This window comes from Leuresthes tenuis, unplaced genomic scaffold (assembly GCF_036924035.1).
Source record: "Leuresthes tenuis unplaced genomic scaffold, fLeuTen1.0.hap1 SCAF_14, whole genome shotgun sequence".
Taxonomy (NCBI): domain Eukaryota; kingdom Metazoa; phylum Chordata; class Actinopteri; order Atheriniformes; family Atherinopsidae; genus Leuresthes; species Leuresthes tenuis.
Genome location: NW_027325368.1, coordinates 2,491,638 through 2,507,866, shown reverse-complemented (window position 1 = coordinate 2,507,866; position 16,229 = coordinate 2,491,638). Strand labels below are relative to the sequence as shown.

Sequence of the window (16,229 nt, the reverse complement as noted above, 5' to 3'; positions counted from 1 at the left end):
AGATGTTCCCCGTTTCAGAGGAACTTAGCTCAGATAAAAGGTTCCATCTTCATTTGGTCCAGTTTAAAGATGTTCCCCGTTTCAGAGGAACTCAGCTCAGATAAAAGGTTCCATCTTCATTTGGTCTGGTTTAAAGATGTTCCCCGTTTCAGAGGAACTTAGCTCAGATAAAAGGTTCCATCTTCATTTGGTCTGGTTTAAAGATGTTCCCCGTTTCAGAGGAACTAAGCTCAGATAAAAGGTTCCATCTTCATTTGGTCTGGTTTAAAGATGTTCCCCGTTTCAGAGGAACTTAGCTCAGATAAAAGGTTCCATCTTCATTTGGTCCGGTTTAAAGATGTTCCCCGTTTCAGAGGAACTTAGCTCAGATAAAAGGTTCCATCTTCATTTGGTCCGGTTTAAAGATGTTCCCCGTTTCAGAGGAACTTAGCTCAGATAAAAGGTTCCATCTTCATTTGGTCCGGTTTAAAGATGTTCCCCGTTTCAGAGGAACTTAGCTCAGATAAAAGGTTCCATCTTCATTTGGTCTGGTTTAAAGATGTTCCCCGTTTCAGAGGAACTCAGCTCAGATAAAAGGTTCCATCTTCATTTGGTCTGGTTTAAAGATGTTCCCCGTTTCAGAGGAACTTAGCTCAGATAAAAGGTTCCACCTTCATTTGGTCTGGTTTAAAGATGTTCCCCGTTTCAGAGGAACTTAGCTCAGATAAAAGGTTCCACCTTCATTTGGTCTGGTTTAAAGATGTTCCCCGTTTCAGAGGAACTTAGCTCAGATAAAAGGTTCCATCTTCATTTGGTCCGGTTTAAAGATGTTCCCCGTTTCAGAGGAACTTAGCTCAGATAAAAGGTTCCATCTTCATTTGGTCTGGTTTAAAGATGTTCCCCGTTTCAGAGGAACTTAGCTCAGATAAAAGGTTCCATCTTCATTTGGTCTGGTTTAGAGATGTTCCCCGTTTCAGAGGAACTCAGCTCAGATAAAAGGTTCCACCTTCATTTGGTGTGGTTTAAAGATGTTCCCCGTTTCAGAGGAACTTAGCTCAGATAAAAGGTTCCATCTTCATTTGGTGTGGTTTAAAGATGTTCCCCGTTTCAGAGGAACTTAGCTCAGATAAAAGGTTCCATCTTCATTTGGTCTGGTTTAAAGATGTTCCCCGTTTCAGAGGAACTTAGCTCAGATAAAAGGTTCCACCTTCATTTGGTTTAAAGATGCGTGTCTGTGTGCAGCGTGTACTCAGGCCACCAGTCCATCCTGATCCCCCCGTCCGAGCTGGAGGTGAACCCGGCTCTTTGGCTGTCGGCCGTCAGTCAGCACAAAGTCCGCGACACCTTCTGCTCCTACAGCGTCATGGAGCTCTGCACCAAAGGCCTCGGCCTGCAGACCGACTCTCTGAAGGTAAGAGGAGCTCCGCCCCACAAAGACTTGGCGTAACTTTTTTGTGACGTGACTTTCTCAGTCTCCTTCCCGCTCGGTTCCTCCAGTCTCGAGGCGTGGACTTGTCTCGCGTGAGGACCTGCGTGGTTGTAGCTGAGGAGCGGCCCAGGATAGCCCTGACGCAGTCCTTCTCTAAGCTCTTCAAAGACCTGGGGCTCCACCCTCGAGCTGTGAGCACCTCCTTCGGCTGCAGGGTCAACCTGGCCATCTGCCTGCAGGTCAGTCCGTTTTCCAACTCTTCTCTGCTTCCGTTTCGCTTTAAGGTACATCAGTGACCTCCTGACCCACTATGAACCTCCCAGACCCCTCAGGTCATCTGGATCCGGTTCTTTATCAGTTCCCAGAGTCAGAACCAGACCTGGAGAAGCTGCATTCACCCACTATGAACCTTCCAGACCCCTCAGGTCATCTGGATCCGGTTCTTTATCAGTTCCCAGAGTCAGAACCAGACCTGGAGAAGCTGCATTCACCCACTATGAACCTTCCAGACCCCTCAGGTCATCTGGATCCGGTTCTTTATCAGTTCCCAGAGTCAGAACCAGACCTGGAGAAGCTGCATTCAGCTTCTATGCTCCACATGTCTGGAACAAACTCCCAGAAAGCCTCAGATCAGCTGAAACTCTCAGTATTTAAGTCCAGGCTGAAGAAACATCTATTTTCAGCTGCATTTGAATAAGCTTGAGTTTCATATTTTAACTCCTGATTTTATCTGTTGTTCTTATTTCTTTCCTTTGTTTAAATTTTAAATCATGCTTTTTATTTCTTCTGTTTGACTTTGAATCACCTTGTTGTTGAATTGTTCTGCACAAATAAACTTGCCTTAATCTCTTTAAAATACTTTGACAACAAGTGAAATTTAGCCGAAGCTTCGCAGCCGGCAGCAACCCTGCTGTTTCACACCTTCAGGGTTCAGCCTTCAGGTGTCAGCTGAAGGAGGAACGGGAACAAAGGTGGCTGGGACAGGTGTCACATGACAGGTGTCACATGGCAGGTGTCACATGGCACTGCGTCAGTCTGAACTCTTCCAGCTCTTCTTCTAAAGGTTTCCTTTATTCCAGCAGACCCAGACCCATGTTTAACACATTTATGTAAAGGGAGAAAAGGCTCTAATTCAGCAGGATTTAGGATTCCAGCCAGAAAACAGACAGAAAGTAGTAAGACGATAGGTCTGAGGTTCGTTGGTCTGATTGTAGTTTAAAAAGGTGGAACTGGACTCTGGTGTCGATGCAGCTACAGTTTGGTCAAAAAAGCTGCTCATAAATTACAGTCTGTATCATATAAAGTAGTTATCAGTGAAATAAGAAGTCTGTGGATGCAGGTTTGCAGCCGAGCTAAGATGAAGGCGTCCTGATTCTGTTCTGATGGAAGTTAAGGCGACACCAAAGCATTAAAGTTCTGATTGTGTCGCTTTGTGCTGCAGTTTCCAGCTTTGCTCATCAGCTGACTGACTTCCACGTTCGGTTCTGCTTGTGATGAATCCTTTGAACTCAGTTTAATAACCAACAAACCACCCGAAACTCCTTCATTTCACCAGCTGCATCCATTCAATCGGACCCGGTTCAGCCCCATTTATCCATCCAGGCTCATCACCATGATTTGTTTCACGAGTTCCAAATTAAACGTTTTAATTTTGTTGGAAAGAAAGGTTACATGTGGAGATGAAACCATGGTTCAGACATTCTTCCTCGTTAGATTTCTCACTGCATGACGGATAAAGCGATTATGCAGCATGTCCACTTGACCTTTAACAGCTTTAAACAGCTAATCTTTCCATTTTAACTGCTCGTTTGGTTCCTTTTGACATTACTCCTCCTTCTTCCTTTGATATTTAACCCCACCCCATATCTCATACTTGGTTTTGTCTCCGCCCTCCCTCCTTCTTTACTTCCTCCTCCTCCACCCATCTTCTCTGTCGCTGTAGCCTCACAGGCTGGGAAAGCTTGCCGATCAGGTAGGGAAACTCCATCAACCACCACCTCTCCACCCCCCCACTGCTTGTCAGCTTCTTACTCCTCAGCTGGCTTTGAATCAGAACCTTTCAGTGCTTGCACACCTGGGATTTCTGTGGCTCCACCTGATAAAGACTGGTGCATGGCACACATACACCTGTGGTCCTCCACTGGGCTCCTACAGAAGCCTCCTCTCTCCTCTCTCCTCATCTCCTGAGGGTGAATGAGGTCACGGGAGCAGAGAGGACGCACACGTTTGCACTATGAAAGGCACTTTTTTCTGGCTTCTTCGTGTAAGACAGCTGCTGGGCTTAACTGCTGGTTAATGTTTAAATAACTGCACTATTTTAACTTGTATTCGATGAATAAAAGCATTGAACAACATGTGAATGCATTCACAGCATAGTGCTACTTCTGCTAATTTACTGCCCAACAAATGATATAAAACAAGTCCAATATAAGTCCAGTTAGAATCCAGTTTATTAGAACTCATCGGAATATAATTCAGTCCAGATTCGTCGTAGTTATATTCAGATTATTCCACTAAGGAAACCAACAGATTAACTGAAACTTCTCTTTGATCCTGAGCTGCACGAGGCGACTGTGGAGAGAAAAACTCCCTTTTAACAGGAAGAAACCTCCATCAGAACCAGAACCAGGAGGAAACCTCCATCAGAACCAGAACCAGGAAGAAACCTCCATCAGAACCAGAACCAGGAAGAAACCTCCATCAGAACCAGAACCAGGAAGGGTCCATCTGCCTGGACCAGCTGGGGCTGAGAGGACAGGAAAGAGGGGACAACAAGCAGCGTAACACCAGGCCAGAGACACCTGCTGAGAGAGAGAAACACAAGTTAATGACAGCAATGATGTCATCTGTACATGGAGGGAGGAGAGGTGCATCATGGGAGCTCCCCCAGCAGGCTGGGCCTATAGCAGCAGAACTATGGGATGTTTCAGGCTCACCTGAGCCATCCCTAACTATAAGCTTTATCAGAAAGGAAAGTTTCAGCCTGATCTTAAAGGTAGAGAGGGTGTCTGCTTCCTGAAGCCAAACTGGCAGCTGGTTCCACAGAGAGGGGCCTGATAACTGAAGGCTCTGCCTCCCATTCTGCTTTTAGGGGCCTGATAACTGAAGGCTCTGCCTCCCATTCTGCTTTTAGGGGCCTGATAACTGAAGGCTCTGCCTCCCATTCTGCTTTTAGGGGCCTGATAACTGAAGGCTCTGCCTCCCATTCTGCTTTTAGGGGCCTGATAACTGAAGGCTCTGCCTCCCATTCTGCTTTTAGGGGCCTGATAACTGAAGGCTCTGCCTCCCATTCTGCTTTTAGGGGCCTGATAACTGAAGGCTCTGCCTCCCATTCTGCTTTTAGGGGCCTGATGATGCCATTAAAAGAAAATACTGAAACGAAACCTGCAAATTTAGCTCTGAAACCATAAACTGCTTCCATTTCACACCGTTAGAAGGTGGAAGAAGCTAGCTCGTTAGCTTCGTTGAGCCTGCTAGTGAACTCCTTCATAAAGACCCAGAACAAGCTATTAGAAAGGCAGCTGATCCCATACAAGCTGTAGCTTTGTCCTCCGTTAGCGCCTCAGCTGGCTTCCACGAGCATCCAGAGAGGATCCCACAGTCGCCCTTTTCTGCACCGATTCCACTCAAAGAAGAAGAAGAAGACCCTAAATCAGATGAATGCTGCGTTTTGGACACTTTTTGGGCTCGTGACTCCCAGCATGCCGCAGGGTTTGGTGATGGGCGCCGTTCACGGCTTCTTCTCACAGTGGTGTTGATCCTGGAAATTGGAGGAATGGTGGAGGAAGAGAAGTTTGGGGGGGTTTAATCCTTTTTCTTTGTCCTGATTTTTCTTATTTTCAGGAGAGTTAAACAGGATATTTAGCTGATTTTTAATGTTTCTAATCGTATTATTGAAGGAAAATGTCTAATTTCTGAGCTTCATCATCATCATCTGTGACCTTTTGTGTGCATGTTAATCAAGTGGAATCAGATTCTTCTTCTTTATGTCCTCACATGTTTGAAATTACCCTCAAAACTCATCTAACTGCTGTCATTCCCACCATTTTCTGAATGTTGTGAAGGTTTGAGTTCCCACAGCGGCTCTCAAACCCAAAGTTTTCCCTCCCTGAGGAGAGAAAGCTTGTCCCAGTGACCGTTAATGCATGAGCAGCAGCATCCACTGCAGCCGGTAGCAGTAGTTTACGGCGTGTCCGTGTGCCGCAGCGTTAACACGGCTGTTGTTGGTGCTTCTCAGGGCACATCTGGACCCGATCCCACGACTGTGTTCGTCGATATGAGAGCACTGCGACACGACAGGTGAGTCCACTCTTTGTTTGGTGTCTGAACTGAAAAACTGAGCCTTAATCTCATCTCATTCACACCTAAACATCCCAGGATTAACTGAGACCAGCTTCAGCCCAAAGCGGTTCAGTTCTTATAGCATTTACAGTCACTAAATCACGATAAAATCCCAGAAAAAAGCTAAATAAATGGGATTTATGCATTGAGTTTAGTTTGAAATCTGTTAGTAACATTAGAATGTCAAAATCAAACAATGTTTTCATATAAAATGTCCTGAATATGGATCTATAGATGCTTCCAGGGCATCATAACGGGGGAAACATTAATATAAAGAGAAAAAAGGCTCTAATTCAGCAGGATTCCAGCTTCAACGGACAGAAAGTAGTAAGACGATAGGCTGGAGGTGATAAAGCACACGACTGCTGAGCTCAGCAAGCCACAAAATGCAAGTTCAGTCCATTTACAGGTGAAAATGGGGCTAAATGCCATTTAATATTTAATCTGCTGATATGTTTGTGGCTCATTTACGACCCGATAAATCCAGATAAATACAGAATGTTAAGCAGCTGCAGTCCAGATGTTTCACCACCTGAAAACATGGCAACAAAGAGCAGCTGGAATCCAGCAGCTGGTCTCCTCAGTTCCAGATGTTTCTCCACCTGGAAACATGACAACAAAGAGCAGCTGGAATCCAGCAGCTGGTCTCCTCAGTTCCAGATGTTTCTCCACCTGGAAACATGACAACAAAGAGCAGCTGGAATCCAGCAGCTGGTCTCCTCAGTTCCAGATGTTTCTCCACCTGGAAACATGACAACAAAGAGCAGCTGGAATCTAGCAGCTGGTCTCCTCAGTTCCAGATGTTTCTCCACCTGGAAACATGACAACAAAGAGCAGCTGGAATCCAGCAGCTGGTCTCCTCAGTTCCAGATGTTTCTCCACCTGGAAACATGACAACAAAGAGCAGCTGGAATCCAGCAGCTGGTCTCCTCAGTTCCAGATGTTTCACCACCTGAAAACATGACAACAAAGAGCAGCTGGAATCCAGCAGCTGGTCTCCTCAGTTCCAGATGTTTCTCCACCTGGAAACATGACAACAAAGAGCAGCTGGAATCCAGCAGCTGGTCTCCTCAGTTCCAGATGTTTCTCCACCTGGAAACATGACAACAAAGAGCAGCTGGAATCTAGCAGCTGGTCTCCTCAGTTCCAGATGTTTCTCCACCTGGAAACATGACAACAAAGAGCAGCTGGAATCCAGCAGCTGGTCTCCTCAGTTCCAGATGTTTCTCCACCTGGAAACATGACAACAAAGAGCAGCTGGAATCTAGCAGCTGGTCTCCTCAGTTCCAGATGTTTCACCACCTGAAAACATGACAAAGAGCAGCTGGAATCCAGCAGCTGGTCTCCTCAGTTCCAGATGTTTCTCCACCTGGAAACATGACAACAAAGAGCAGCTGGAATCTAGCAGCTGGTCTCCTCAGTTCCAGATGTTTCACCACCTGAAAACATGACAAAGAGCAGCTGGAATCCAGCAGCTGGTCTCCTCAGTTCCAGATGTTTCACCACCTGGAAACATGACAACAAAGAGCAGCTGGAATCCAGCAGCTGGAATCCTCGGTTCCAGATGTTTCACCACCTGAAAACATGACAAAGAGCAGCTGGAATCCTCAGTTCCAGATGTTGTTAAAAGAAGAGGGGATGCAGTTCTATTGTGAATTAAATCTCATTTTGTGAGATTTGCTCATCGTTGCATCCCAACTTTTCTTTTAGACGATAAATAGTTGGAAAATAGTGATATTCTTAGCTTTAAGGAGATGGTAAAACATCTGTATAATGAGTATAATGAGAAGTCAAAAAGCTTCCAAAACACCTTCAGACTGGCCTTTAAACCCTGAGTTACACCTCAAACTTTAGACTTTTTAAAGGGTTAAGTCTGTTGGAAAAGCATCGCTGTCGGTTTCCAGGCAACATGGATGCTGATTTCAGATGAAGTGATGGCTCCTGACAAGTCGGTCCTCTGGGTTTAAGAGACTCCACCGCAGCCTCATTTAGCCCAAACTGCAAAATATGATTTAAAGCTGCCAGTCACCAAGTCTCAAAGTTTCCCCACAGTCTCCTGCTCCCTGGGAAAGCCGATTATTATGGTGTTGAGCCTGTTTCTGCAGATTTCCATCCAGAGAAGTCACATTACACGAAGCAGCACGGCCTGCTGTGTATAAATAAGACTGTCAGCGTCCATGATTACATGCAATCAGAGCTGATTTAAGCAGGCCTCCTCCTGCAGACTCCTGTTTGTAAACCAGACAAACTTCTGGGTCACGGGCCTTACATTTACCCACTATTCCTTTGTTTCTGGGATTTACAGCAGAGATTCCCAGGAAAGGAGTCTCAGAAACATTATTTTCAAACTAACAAAATGTCAGCTGAGGACATCTCTGGACCTCTGGCTCCTTAAAGTTGTATAATTTCTGAATTTCAGTTCATAAGACGGTGCTTCTTCTGCCTTATCGATGTGTTGAATCAGCGATTAGTGACTGACATTCTTGGTCTGATCGATCAAAAGTCCCAAAAGTCCCAGTTTTAGGATTGTAATCCTGCTTTTTATTAGGGCTGAATGAGCGATTTTTATTTTTTAAGTTCCTCGGGATTCTATCTTTCTGTTATAGTAGAATAAACAAACAGCTTTTCATCGAATAAGACGAGGCGTCACTTTAAATTAATGGGATTCTGTGAGTCTAGACAACTTTGAATGGTTTAACTTGGTTTTATAAGAAGGAAATAACATAATGAGATGCTATATTAGCAAAAAAATTCATGAATCCATTAAAAACATCCCACAAATACGTTACCGTGGTGATGGGCATCGCTGCTACAAATGAAGTCTGTTTCATATGGAGTCACGCTTTCCAACATTTGGGCTAAGGAGCCCCGGGGGCTGCTGCCTGAGGCCATTTTCCTCATCTTTGCGTGTTCAAAGTCACATGATAAGATAAGAAAATCTCATTTTTATCACGTCGCGATTTTATCGCAAATGCAATTAATCGTTGAGTCCTACTTTTTGTGCTCTGAAAGTCCCTCAGATTCCTTGACTGGTTTGATATGATTCACTGTAGAAGGAGAAATTTGCACGTTTCTGCCAATATTTCAGTTATTTTCACACATCTGTTAAATCCTCTGGTTAACAAAGGAAATGTAACTGAAAAGAAATCCAAATCTAAATGAAAATGTATTTATTTTCATCCCAACATTGTCTGAAAACAATCAGTTTCTCGTTCTTGGACTGAATTCAAGGCTGTCGTGCTTTTCCCCGCATGCTAAATGTTCCCGTCTGTTGTCACTCTGCTGTATTATTTATATTTATGGGATGTTGTATCGCTGCTCCATCGTAAGTTAATGAAACAACACTGAGAGGGAAAATATCTGTGCATATAAACCTGAACAGCAGGCTGTCGGACCACGTTGATGCTAACTGATGCTAACAGTTAGCATGCTAACTTCTAGCAGTTAGCTCTTGTGTCAGCAGGCTGACCTCTTTTGGATCTGGGGGGACGATCCGATGCATTTTTCTACATAAATCTATGATGTTAAAGCACTTGGAGGCTGTATTTATTTAATTAGAAGTTTCCTAATGTTCAAACGGACGATCAAACTTTGAAGAAAAAAGTGTTTTAGAGGAGAGGATCGATCTAAAGTCTTTACTTGCTTCTGGGACAGATTGAGATGTTTCGTGTTGTTGCCATGGATACATTACAGCATGATCACAAGCCATTGGTTTTTTTTTTCCAGTCACATTTGAGAAGCAACTCAACTGTGATGCCTTTTTTCTGCAGGGTCAGATTAGTAGAGAGGGGGTCGCCTCACAGCCTCCCACTGATGGAGTCCGGAAAGGTGAGTTTTTACTCACCTTTTTAAATGAATGAAGCGTTTAAACGGCTCCACTGACGATGCTTCTCTGACTCGCTGTGGCCAGATCCTTCCGGGGGTCAGAATCATCATCGCCAACCCAGAGACCAAGGGACCAATGGGAGAGTCGCATCTGGGAGAGGTCGGTCTGAGCTTTCAGAAAATCACAAATTTAACCAAATTTAACCAATTTTAAAGGACTTATGGTTTATTTTTTTGGTATTGCTATAACCAGCTCACCTGAAGGTATTTTAGGTGTAATTACAGCTGTTTATGTGCTCAAAATGCTCTAAAACACACATTTAGTGGGTAACTTTTTTAGATGAAGGACAAAGTTTAAATATTCTGACTTCACAGCTGCCACCAAATACAGAAAGTTTAGTGTTGAAGTCTGATAATGAACGCTGTAGAAGCTCTAATATTTGGACGGTACGGGTTGGTCTAACTTGGTCTGACAGCTGCCGCTCTTGCTGTTTGTAGATCTGGGTGCACAGCGGTCACAACGCCAGCGGCTACTTCACCGTTTACGGGGACGAAGCGCTGCAGTCGGACCACTTTAACTCCAGACTCAGCTTCGGAGACACGCAGACCATCTGGGCTCGAACCGGATACCTGGGCTTCCTCCGCAGGACCGAGCTCACGGACGCCAGCGGAGGTGAGGATCGGGCTAAAAGCGCCCATAAAACGAGGGCAGAGCACATTTAAACAGCCTCAGGGTGGATCCCAGGTGCTTTTCATGGTGCTGAGGGGTCCCCTGAATGCTCCTTAAAGGGCTAAAAATAACTGAATGACATTATTCAACCAGATCTTTGACTACTGGTGGACAAAAATGTCTTTTTTTGGGAAATTGCAGAGCGTCACGATGCCCTGTATGTGGTCGGTGCTCTGGAGGAGGCCATGGAGCTGAGAGGGATGCGTTATCACCCCATCGACATCGAGACCTCTGTCATCAGGACGCACAAGAGCATCACAGAGTGGTAGGAAACCGCAGCAGTTACACCAAGCTAGCTATCAGGATATAACATGGTGCTCATCTCAAGTTGGGTAACGTGAGATTTATTGCCTTCATTTTCAAGACAATCCTCAGTCATAAACGTTGGGGATGATCGGACAGAGAAGGCGTGAGATAAGAGTCGCCGCCATCGCTTAGCAGCGCGTCACAGACTTTATATCCGTGCACAGTAGCTGCTGCCCACGTGTTTCAGCATGTTGGAGCTATTTGATGTGATCAAAGCTCTGCAACTGGCCCTAGTTTTGTCCTTTTTGGTGAATTATAAGCAAACTTTGGGGCGCCATGTTGGAAACATCCTTCCATCCATTTTCTATACCGTCAATCCGTCGGTCGGGTATGTTGGAAACGTTCTGAGCCAAAAGACGAAGCGAGAACATGACGTCAGACGGCAGCAGAACAACGATTCCATCCATTATCTGCTGCTTAAAGCAGCTTTAACAGAGAAACCCAGGCCTCCCTGTCCCCGGCCACTTCCTCCAGCTCTTCTGGGGGACCCCGAGGCGTTCCCAGGCCATAGTCTCTCCTGTGTGTCCTGGGTCTTCCCCGGGTCTCCTCCCAGTGGGACGGGCCCTGAACACCTCCCCAGGGGGCATCCTAACCAGATGCCACCTCATCTGACTCCTCTTGATGCAGAGATTATAATTCTAATAATTCTAATGTTCATGCCACGATAAATTGTACATGCTTAGTATCCCCACTGCAAACTGTATCCTATGATTAAAAACACAGTAAATACAGCATTGATCTACCAGTTTTACATCTAACCAAGGCAGCCAGTAAAATGGTGGTCATGGAGGCCAGGGTCACGTTGTAGAAAGAATGTATTTCAGCCATCATGACAGTTTTCTGACGCATGACACGAAGTTATCTCAGGATAACTTGATGGATCAACTCTGGAGGGAAAACACTTCAACAAACAACCAGTAAGTCTGTCTGAATTCGAATGGGAACACCCTTATCAATGTTGGACTCAGGAAAATCAGAGAAAACATCATATAAAGTCAGATTTTCTATTCTTAGTCCGTAACGCTTGCACAATAAGAATAAAAAGTTTGTTTAAGTCGGTGTTGAGGTAAAAGAATGAGCTGATTTTCTGATTTTCTGATGCCAACATCCCATTTCTAAGGAAAAACCAAGCTTGACTTGTTGAACTGACAAACAGCAACCGCTACGGCTCTCCAGAGAGACATAGTCCCTCCAGCGTGTCCTGGGTCTCCTCCCAGTGGGACGGGCCCTGAACACCTCCCCAGGGAGGCGTTCAGGGGGCATCCTAACCAGATGCCACCTCATCTGACTCCTCTCGATGCGGAGGAGCAGCGGTTCTACTCCGAGCCCCTCCTGGATGGCTGAGCTTCTCACCCTGTCTCTAAGGGAGGACCAGACACCCTGTGGAGGAAACCCATTTCGGACGCTTGTATCTGCGATCTCGTTCTTTCGGTCTCTCCCCACAGCTCGGGACCATAGGTGAGGGGAGGAACCGGTAAATCGAGAGCTTCGCCTTCTGGCTCAGCCAAAAACAGCGTGATTGGGTCTGAATTACTGCTCATTAACTTTCTCCCTCAAATAAACATGCAGCTGAGCCAGATTACATTTTTCAGGTTAAATAAGTAAATATTTAACCTAAAGAATCCTTTACTGTCAGTCAGGTTCTGAGTATCACTCTGCAGCGCCACCCTCTGGCCAAATGCCAGACTTCAGGCTTTTTAACTCAAGTTCTCAAACAAGTAGTTTCCGTCCACTTTTTCTACTCTGTTTATTCAGACTAAAGACCCATAAACAGCAGTTAAATTAGGCTGTTTAAGTGAGAGAACAGCCATGTTTCACACCGATCCGCCGTCAATCTCCCCTCCATTCGTCCCTCACTGTGAACAAGACCCTGAGATACTTTAACTCCTCCACTTGGGGAAGGATCTCATCCCTACAGTCTGTGGTCGTCATGCTGCATTCAAAGGCAGCTGGGAAATCTGTGTTTTAAAGCTTTTTCTGGGTGTTTTGTGTCAGAGCTGCAGCAAAGTAACAGAGAAAGTGTCTTTTCTTCTTCTTCTGTCACCAGTGCCGCAGCAAAGTAACAGAGAAAGTGTTTCTTCTTCTTCTGTCACCAGTGCCGCAGCAAAGTAACAGAGAAAGTGTTGTTTCTTCTTCTTCTGTCACCAGTGCCGCAGCAAAGTAACAGAGAAAGTGTTTCTTCTTCTTCTTCTGTCACCAGTGCCGTAGCAAAGTAACAGAGAAAGTGTTTCTTCTTCTTCTTCTGTCACCAGTGCCGCAGCAAAGTAACAGAGAAAGTGTTTCTTCTTCTTCTTCTGTCACCAGTGCCGCAGCAAAGTAACAGAGAAAGTGTTTCTTCTTCTTCTTCTGTCACCAGTGCCGTAGCAAAGTAACAGAGAAAGTGTTTCTTCTTCTTCTTCTGTCACCAGTGCCGCAGCAAAGTAACAGAGAAAGTGTTTCTTCTTCTTCTTCTGTCACCAGTGCCGCAGCAAAGTAACAGAGAAAGTGTTGTTTCTTCTTCTTCTTCTGTCACCAGTGCCGCAGCAAAGTAACAGAGAAAGTGTTTCTTCTTCTTCTGTCACCAGTGCCGCAGCAAAGTAACAGAGAAAGTGTCTTTTCTTCTTCTTCTGTCACCAGTGCCGTAGCAAAGTAACAGAGAAAGTGTTTCTTCTTCTTCTTCTGTCACCAGTGCCGCAGCAAAGTAACAGAGAAAGTGTTTCTTCTTCTTCTTCTGTCACCAGTGCCGCAGCAAAGTAACAGAGAAAGTGTTTCTTCTTCTTCTTCTGTCACCAGTGCCGCAGCAAAGTAACAGAGAAAGTGTTTCTTCTTCTTCTGTCACCAGTGCCGTAGCAAAGTAACAGAGAAAGTGTCTTTTCTTCTTCTTCTGTCACCAGTGCCGTAGCAAAGTAACAGAGAAAGTGTCTTTTCTTCTTCTTCTGTCACCAGTGCCGTAGCAAAGTAACAGAGAAAGTGTTTCTTCTTCTTCTGTCACCAGTGCCGCAGCAAAGTAACAGAGAAAGTGTTTCTTCTTCTTCTTCTGTCACCAGTGCCGCAGCAAAGTAACAGAGAAAGTGTTTCTTCTTCTTCTGTCACCAGTGCCGCAGCAAAGTAACAGAGAAAGTGTTGTTTCTTCTTCTTCTGTCACCAGTGCCGCAGCAAAGTAACAGAGAAAGTGTTTCTTCTTCTTCTTCTGTCACCAGTGCCGCAGCAAAGTAACAGAGAAAGTGTCTTTTCTTCTTCTTCTGTCACCAGTGCCGTAGCAAAGTAACAGAGAAAGTGTCTTTTCTTCTTCTTCTGTCACCAGTGCCGTAGCAAAGTAACAGAGAAAGTGTTTCTTCTTCTTCTGTCACCAGTGCCGCAGCAAAGTAACAGAGAAAGTGTTTCTTCTTCTTCTTCTGTCACCAGTGCCGCAGCAAAGTAACAGAGAAAGTGTTTCTTCTTCTTCTTCTGTCACCAGTGCCGCAGCAAAGTAACAGAGAAAGTGTTTCTTCTTCTTCTTCTGTCACCAGTGCCGTAGCAAAGTAACAGAGAAAGTGTCTTTTCTTCTTCTTCTGTCACCAGTGCCGTGTTCACATGGACCAACCTGCTGGTGGTGGTGGTGGAGCTGGACGGCTCGGAGCAGGAGGCCCTGGACCTGGTCCCTCTGGTCACCAACGTGGTGCTGGAGGAGCACTACCTGATCGTGGGGGTGGTGGTCGTGGTCGACATCGGGGTCATCCCCATCAACTCCCGCGGCGAGAAGCAGCGCATGCACCTGCGCGACGGCTTCCTGGCAGACCAGCTGGACCCCATCTACGTGGCCTACAACATGTAGCGCCTCCTGGTGGCCGAATGATTATTCAGGCAAAGACTTCGGAGGAGAACGAGACGGAAGCCGAGTTTTCGGCACAAGGGGAGGAGGTCGTGGACGTGGTTTACCCTGAGCTTTGACTCCCAGGCTAGCTCAACTAGCTCCTTCAGTAGTTTCACTTTGGTTTTTAGCACTGTTTTCAGTTGGGTGAAGGAGAGATTTGTGCCGACTGTTTACTGAATCTCGCAGCTGGAGGACAATCGTAACCCAGATTCTGGCTTTATATTTTCCTGTCACGTACTCGCTTCTTTTTGCTCGTTTTTAAACATGTCCTTGGAGAAAAGTTCAGGCTATTTTTTTGAAAATGATATTTACACACAAAGATATTTTGTGTTTTTACAACGTAAACCATTACAAAGTGTGAGATATGTTTTGATACGAGGGTCTGAGGTACGTCTTTGTCATGTTAGCCTGTTTCTTTTGAACTTTTTAAACCAGCCGTCCCGCTCAGCAGGGAACCAACGTGCTGACCTTCACTCTCAAACAGCTGCAGACTTTTAACTCAAAGCACCAGCTTCAACTCGAGCGAAACCATTCTCAAACTCATATCCTGTAAGTATGTACAAAAGGAAGCCGATTTAATTTATTTTGTTTCTCTTTTAGAAGTATATGACGAGACGTTCAAGAATGTTTTGCTCTTGGATATTTGCTAATATAAAAAGAAAAAGCATCGCATTATCTGGAGTGAGGCTCGCATCAAGCATAGTATAAAATATAGAAATATATGATAGTTTATATTAAAGATGATTAACACCAGATGAAAGCAGCCGACTGCTACTTCTACCCTGAAGGGTTTTATTCCAGTTTTCCCTGAAGAAGAGTTCTGATCAAACAGTCCAAAATGGGGAATAAACTAACTTTGTTGATCTGATGACAACTAGTTAAACTTCAGGCTTACGCTTGTCAGCTTTTTACGAATAAAACGAATAAAACAGGAATTGTTCGTATCTGAGAGAAAAGACCCTGAAGCATCCAAGCGGTAGCCATTATAAGAGAAGGTCGAATGGTCTAAAAGCTGAAGAAATGCTGCTGTTATTACCTCTTAATGCACCATCGCTTGTTCCAAGATCAACATTAAGTTGCACATATTGAGGCCTGACTTACTAAACTCAAGGGGAAACCTTGTAAATTTAGTTTAAAATCACAGTTTCCAGAAAGAAAAAAGTTATTTTACCTGATGTTGGTCTTTGCTGCCATCTTGTGGTGAACAACGGGAAGTACAACAGGTTCGGTTTCAGCTCCTTTGAATCAGAACTCTTCGGTAATCGGTTGGAAACTGCGTGTCGTTTCATTTCACTGGTATAAAACCCTTCCTTCGGATGGACTGGCGGCGGTGCTGGACCCGTTTTCACACCTCTGGCTCACAGACTCCGTCTGAAAGCTTCACCACGAGGCGGGAAGCAGAGCTGCCGCTGCAGCTGTGACTATCAGCGGGGAGTCCTTCATATTTTTACATGGACAGATCCTTCAGGGCTCGAACAGTGATGTCAAACCAGGATAATCGTGTTTTATCAGAGCTGAGAATGTTGCAGTTTCACCACGTGAGGATTTTTTTTAAGAAACAAACAAAAAAAAAAGCACTTTCTTCACTGTTTTTCCTCTTATCAACAACATGTATGTCCCGTTTGTTTTTTTAAAGAAAGGTTTTAAAATGTCTTATTTGAGTTGGCATCATGTCTTTCATTTAAATAAATATTTCAACAGTTTTGACAATAAAACATCAGACGTTTGTCTTGTTTAATATTCTTCAGGTTTGGAGAAAAACTGAAGATAAACTCTGGAGTTCAGCA

At 44.9% G+C, this 16,229-nt stretch overlaps 2 protein-coding genes across 5 annotated transcripts in view; both read left to right on the top strand.

Moving 5' to 3' along the window:
• Positions 1 to 16,168, top strand: part of dip2ca (disco-interacting protein 2 homolog Ca) — a 237,009-nt gene extending 220,841 nt beyond the window's left edge. For 2 of the 4 annotated variants that reach the window (XM_072363340.1, XM_072363339.1), the window contains exons 30-38: positions 1,222 to 1,390; positions 1,477 to 1,647; positions 3,351 to 3,380; positions 5,646 to 5,707; positions 9,520 to 9,577; positions 9,660 to 9,734; positions 10,073 to 10,247; positions 10,446 to 10,569; positions 14,151 to 16,168. In XM_072363340.1, coding sequence (XP_072219441.1) covers positions 1,222 to 1,390; positions 1,477 to 1,647; positions 3,351 to 3,380; positions 5,646 to 5,707; positions 9,520 to 9,577; positions 9,660 to 9,734; positions 10,073 to 10,247; positions 10,446 to 10,569; positions 14,151 to 14,403 — 1,117 coding nt within the window. In that variant the 3' untranslated portion in view covers positions 14,404 to 16,168. The remainder of the gene's footprint in view (positions 1 to 1,221; positions 1,391 to 1,476; positions 1,648 to 3,350; positions 3,381 to 5,645; positions 5,708 to 9,519; positions 9,578 to 9,659; positions 9,735 to 10,072; positions 10,248 to 10,445; positions 10,570 to 14,150) is intronic. The other 2 variants (XM_072363342.1, XM_072363341.1) reach the window with 1 other exon arrangement.
• larp4b (La ribonucleoprotein 4B) overlaps positions 1 to 16,229 on the top strand; it is a 347,997-nt gene that overhangs the window by 273,408 nt on the left and 58,360 nt on the right. The gene's annotated exons all lie outside the window — the stretch shown is intronic.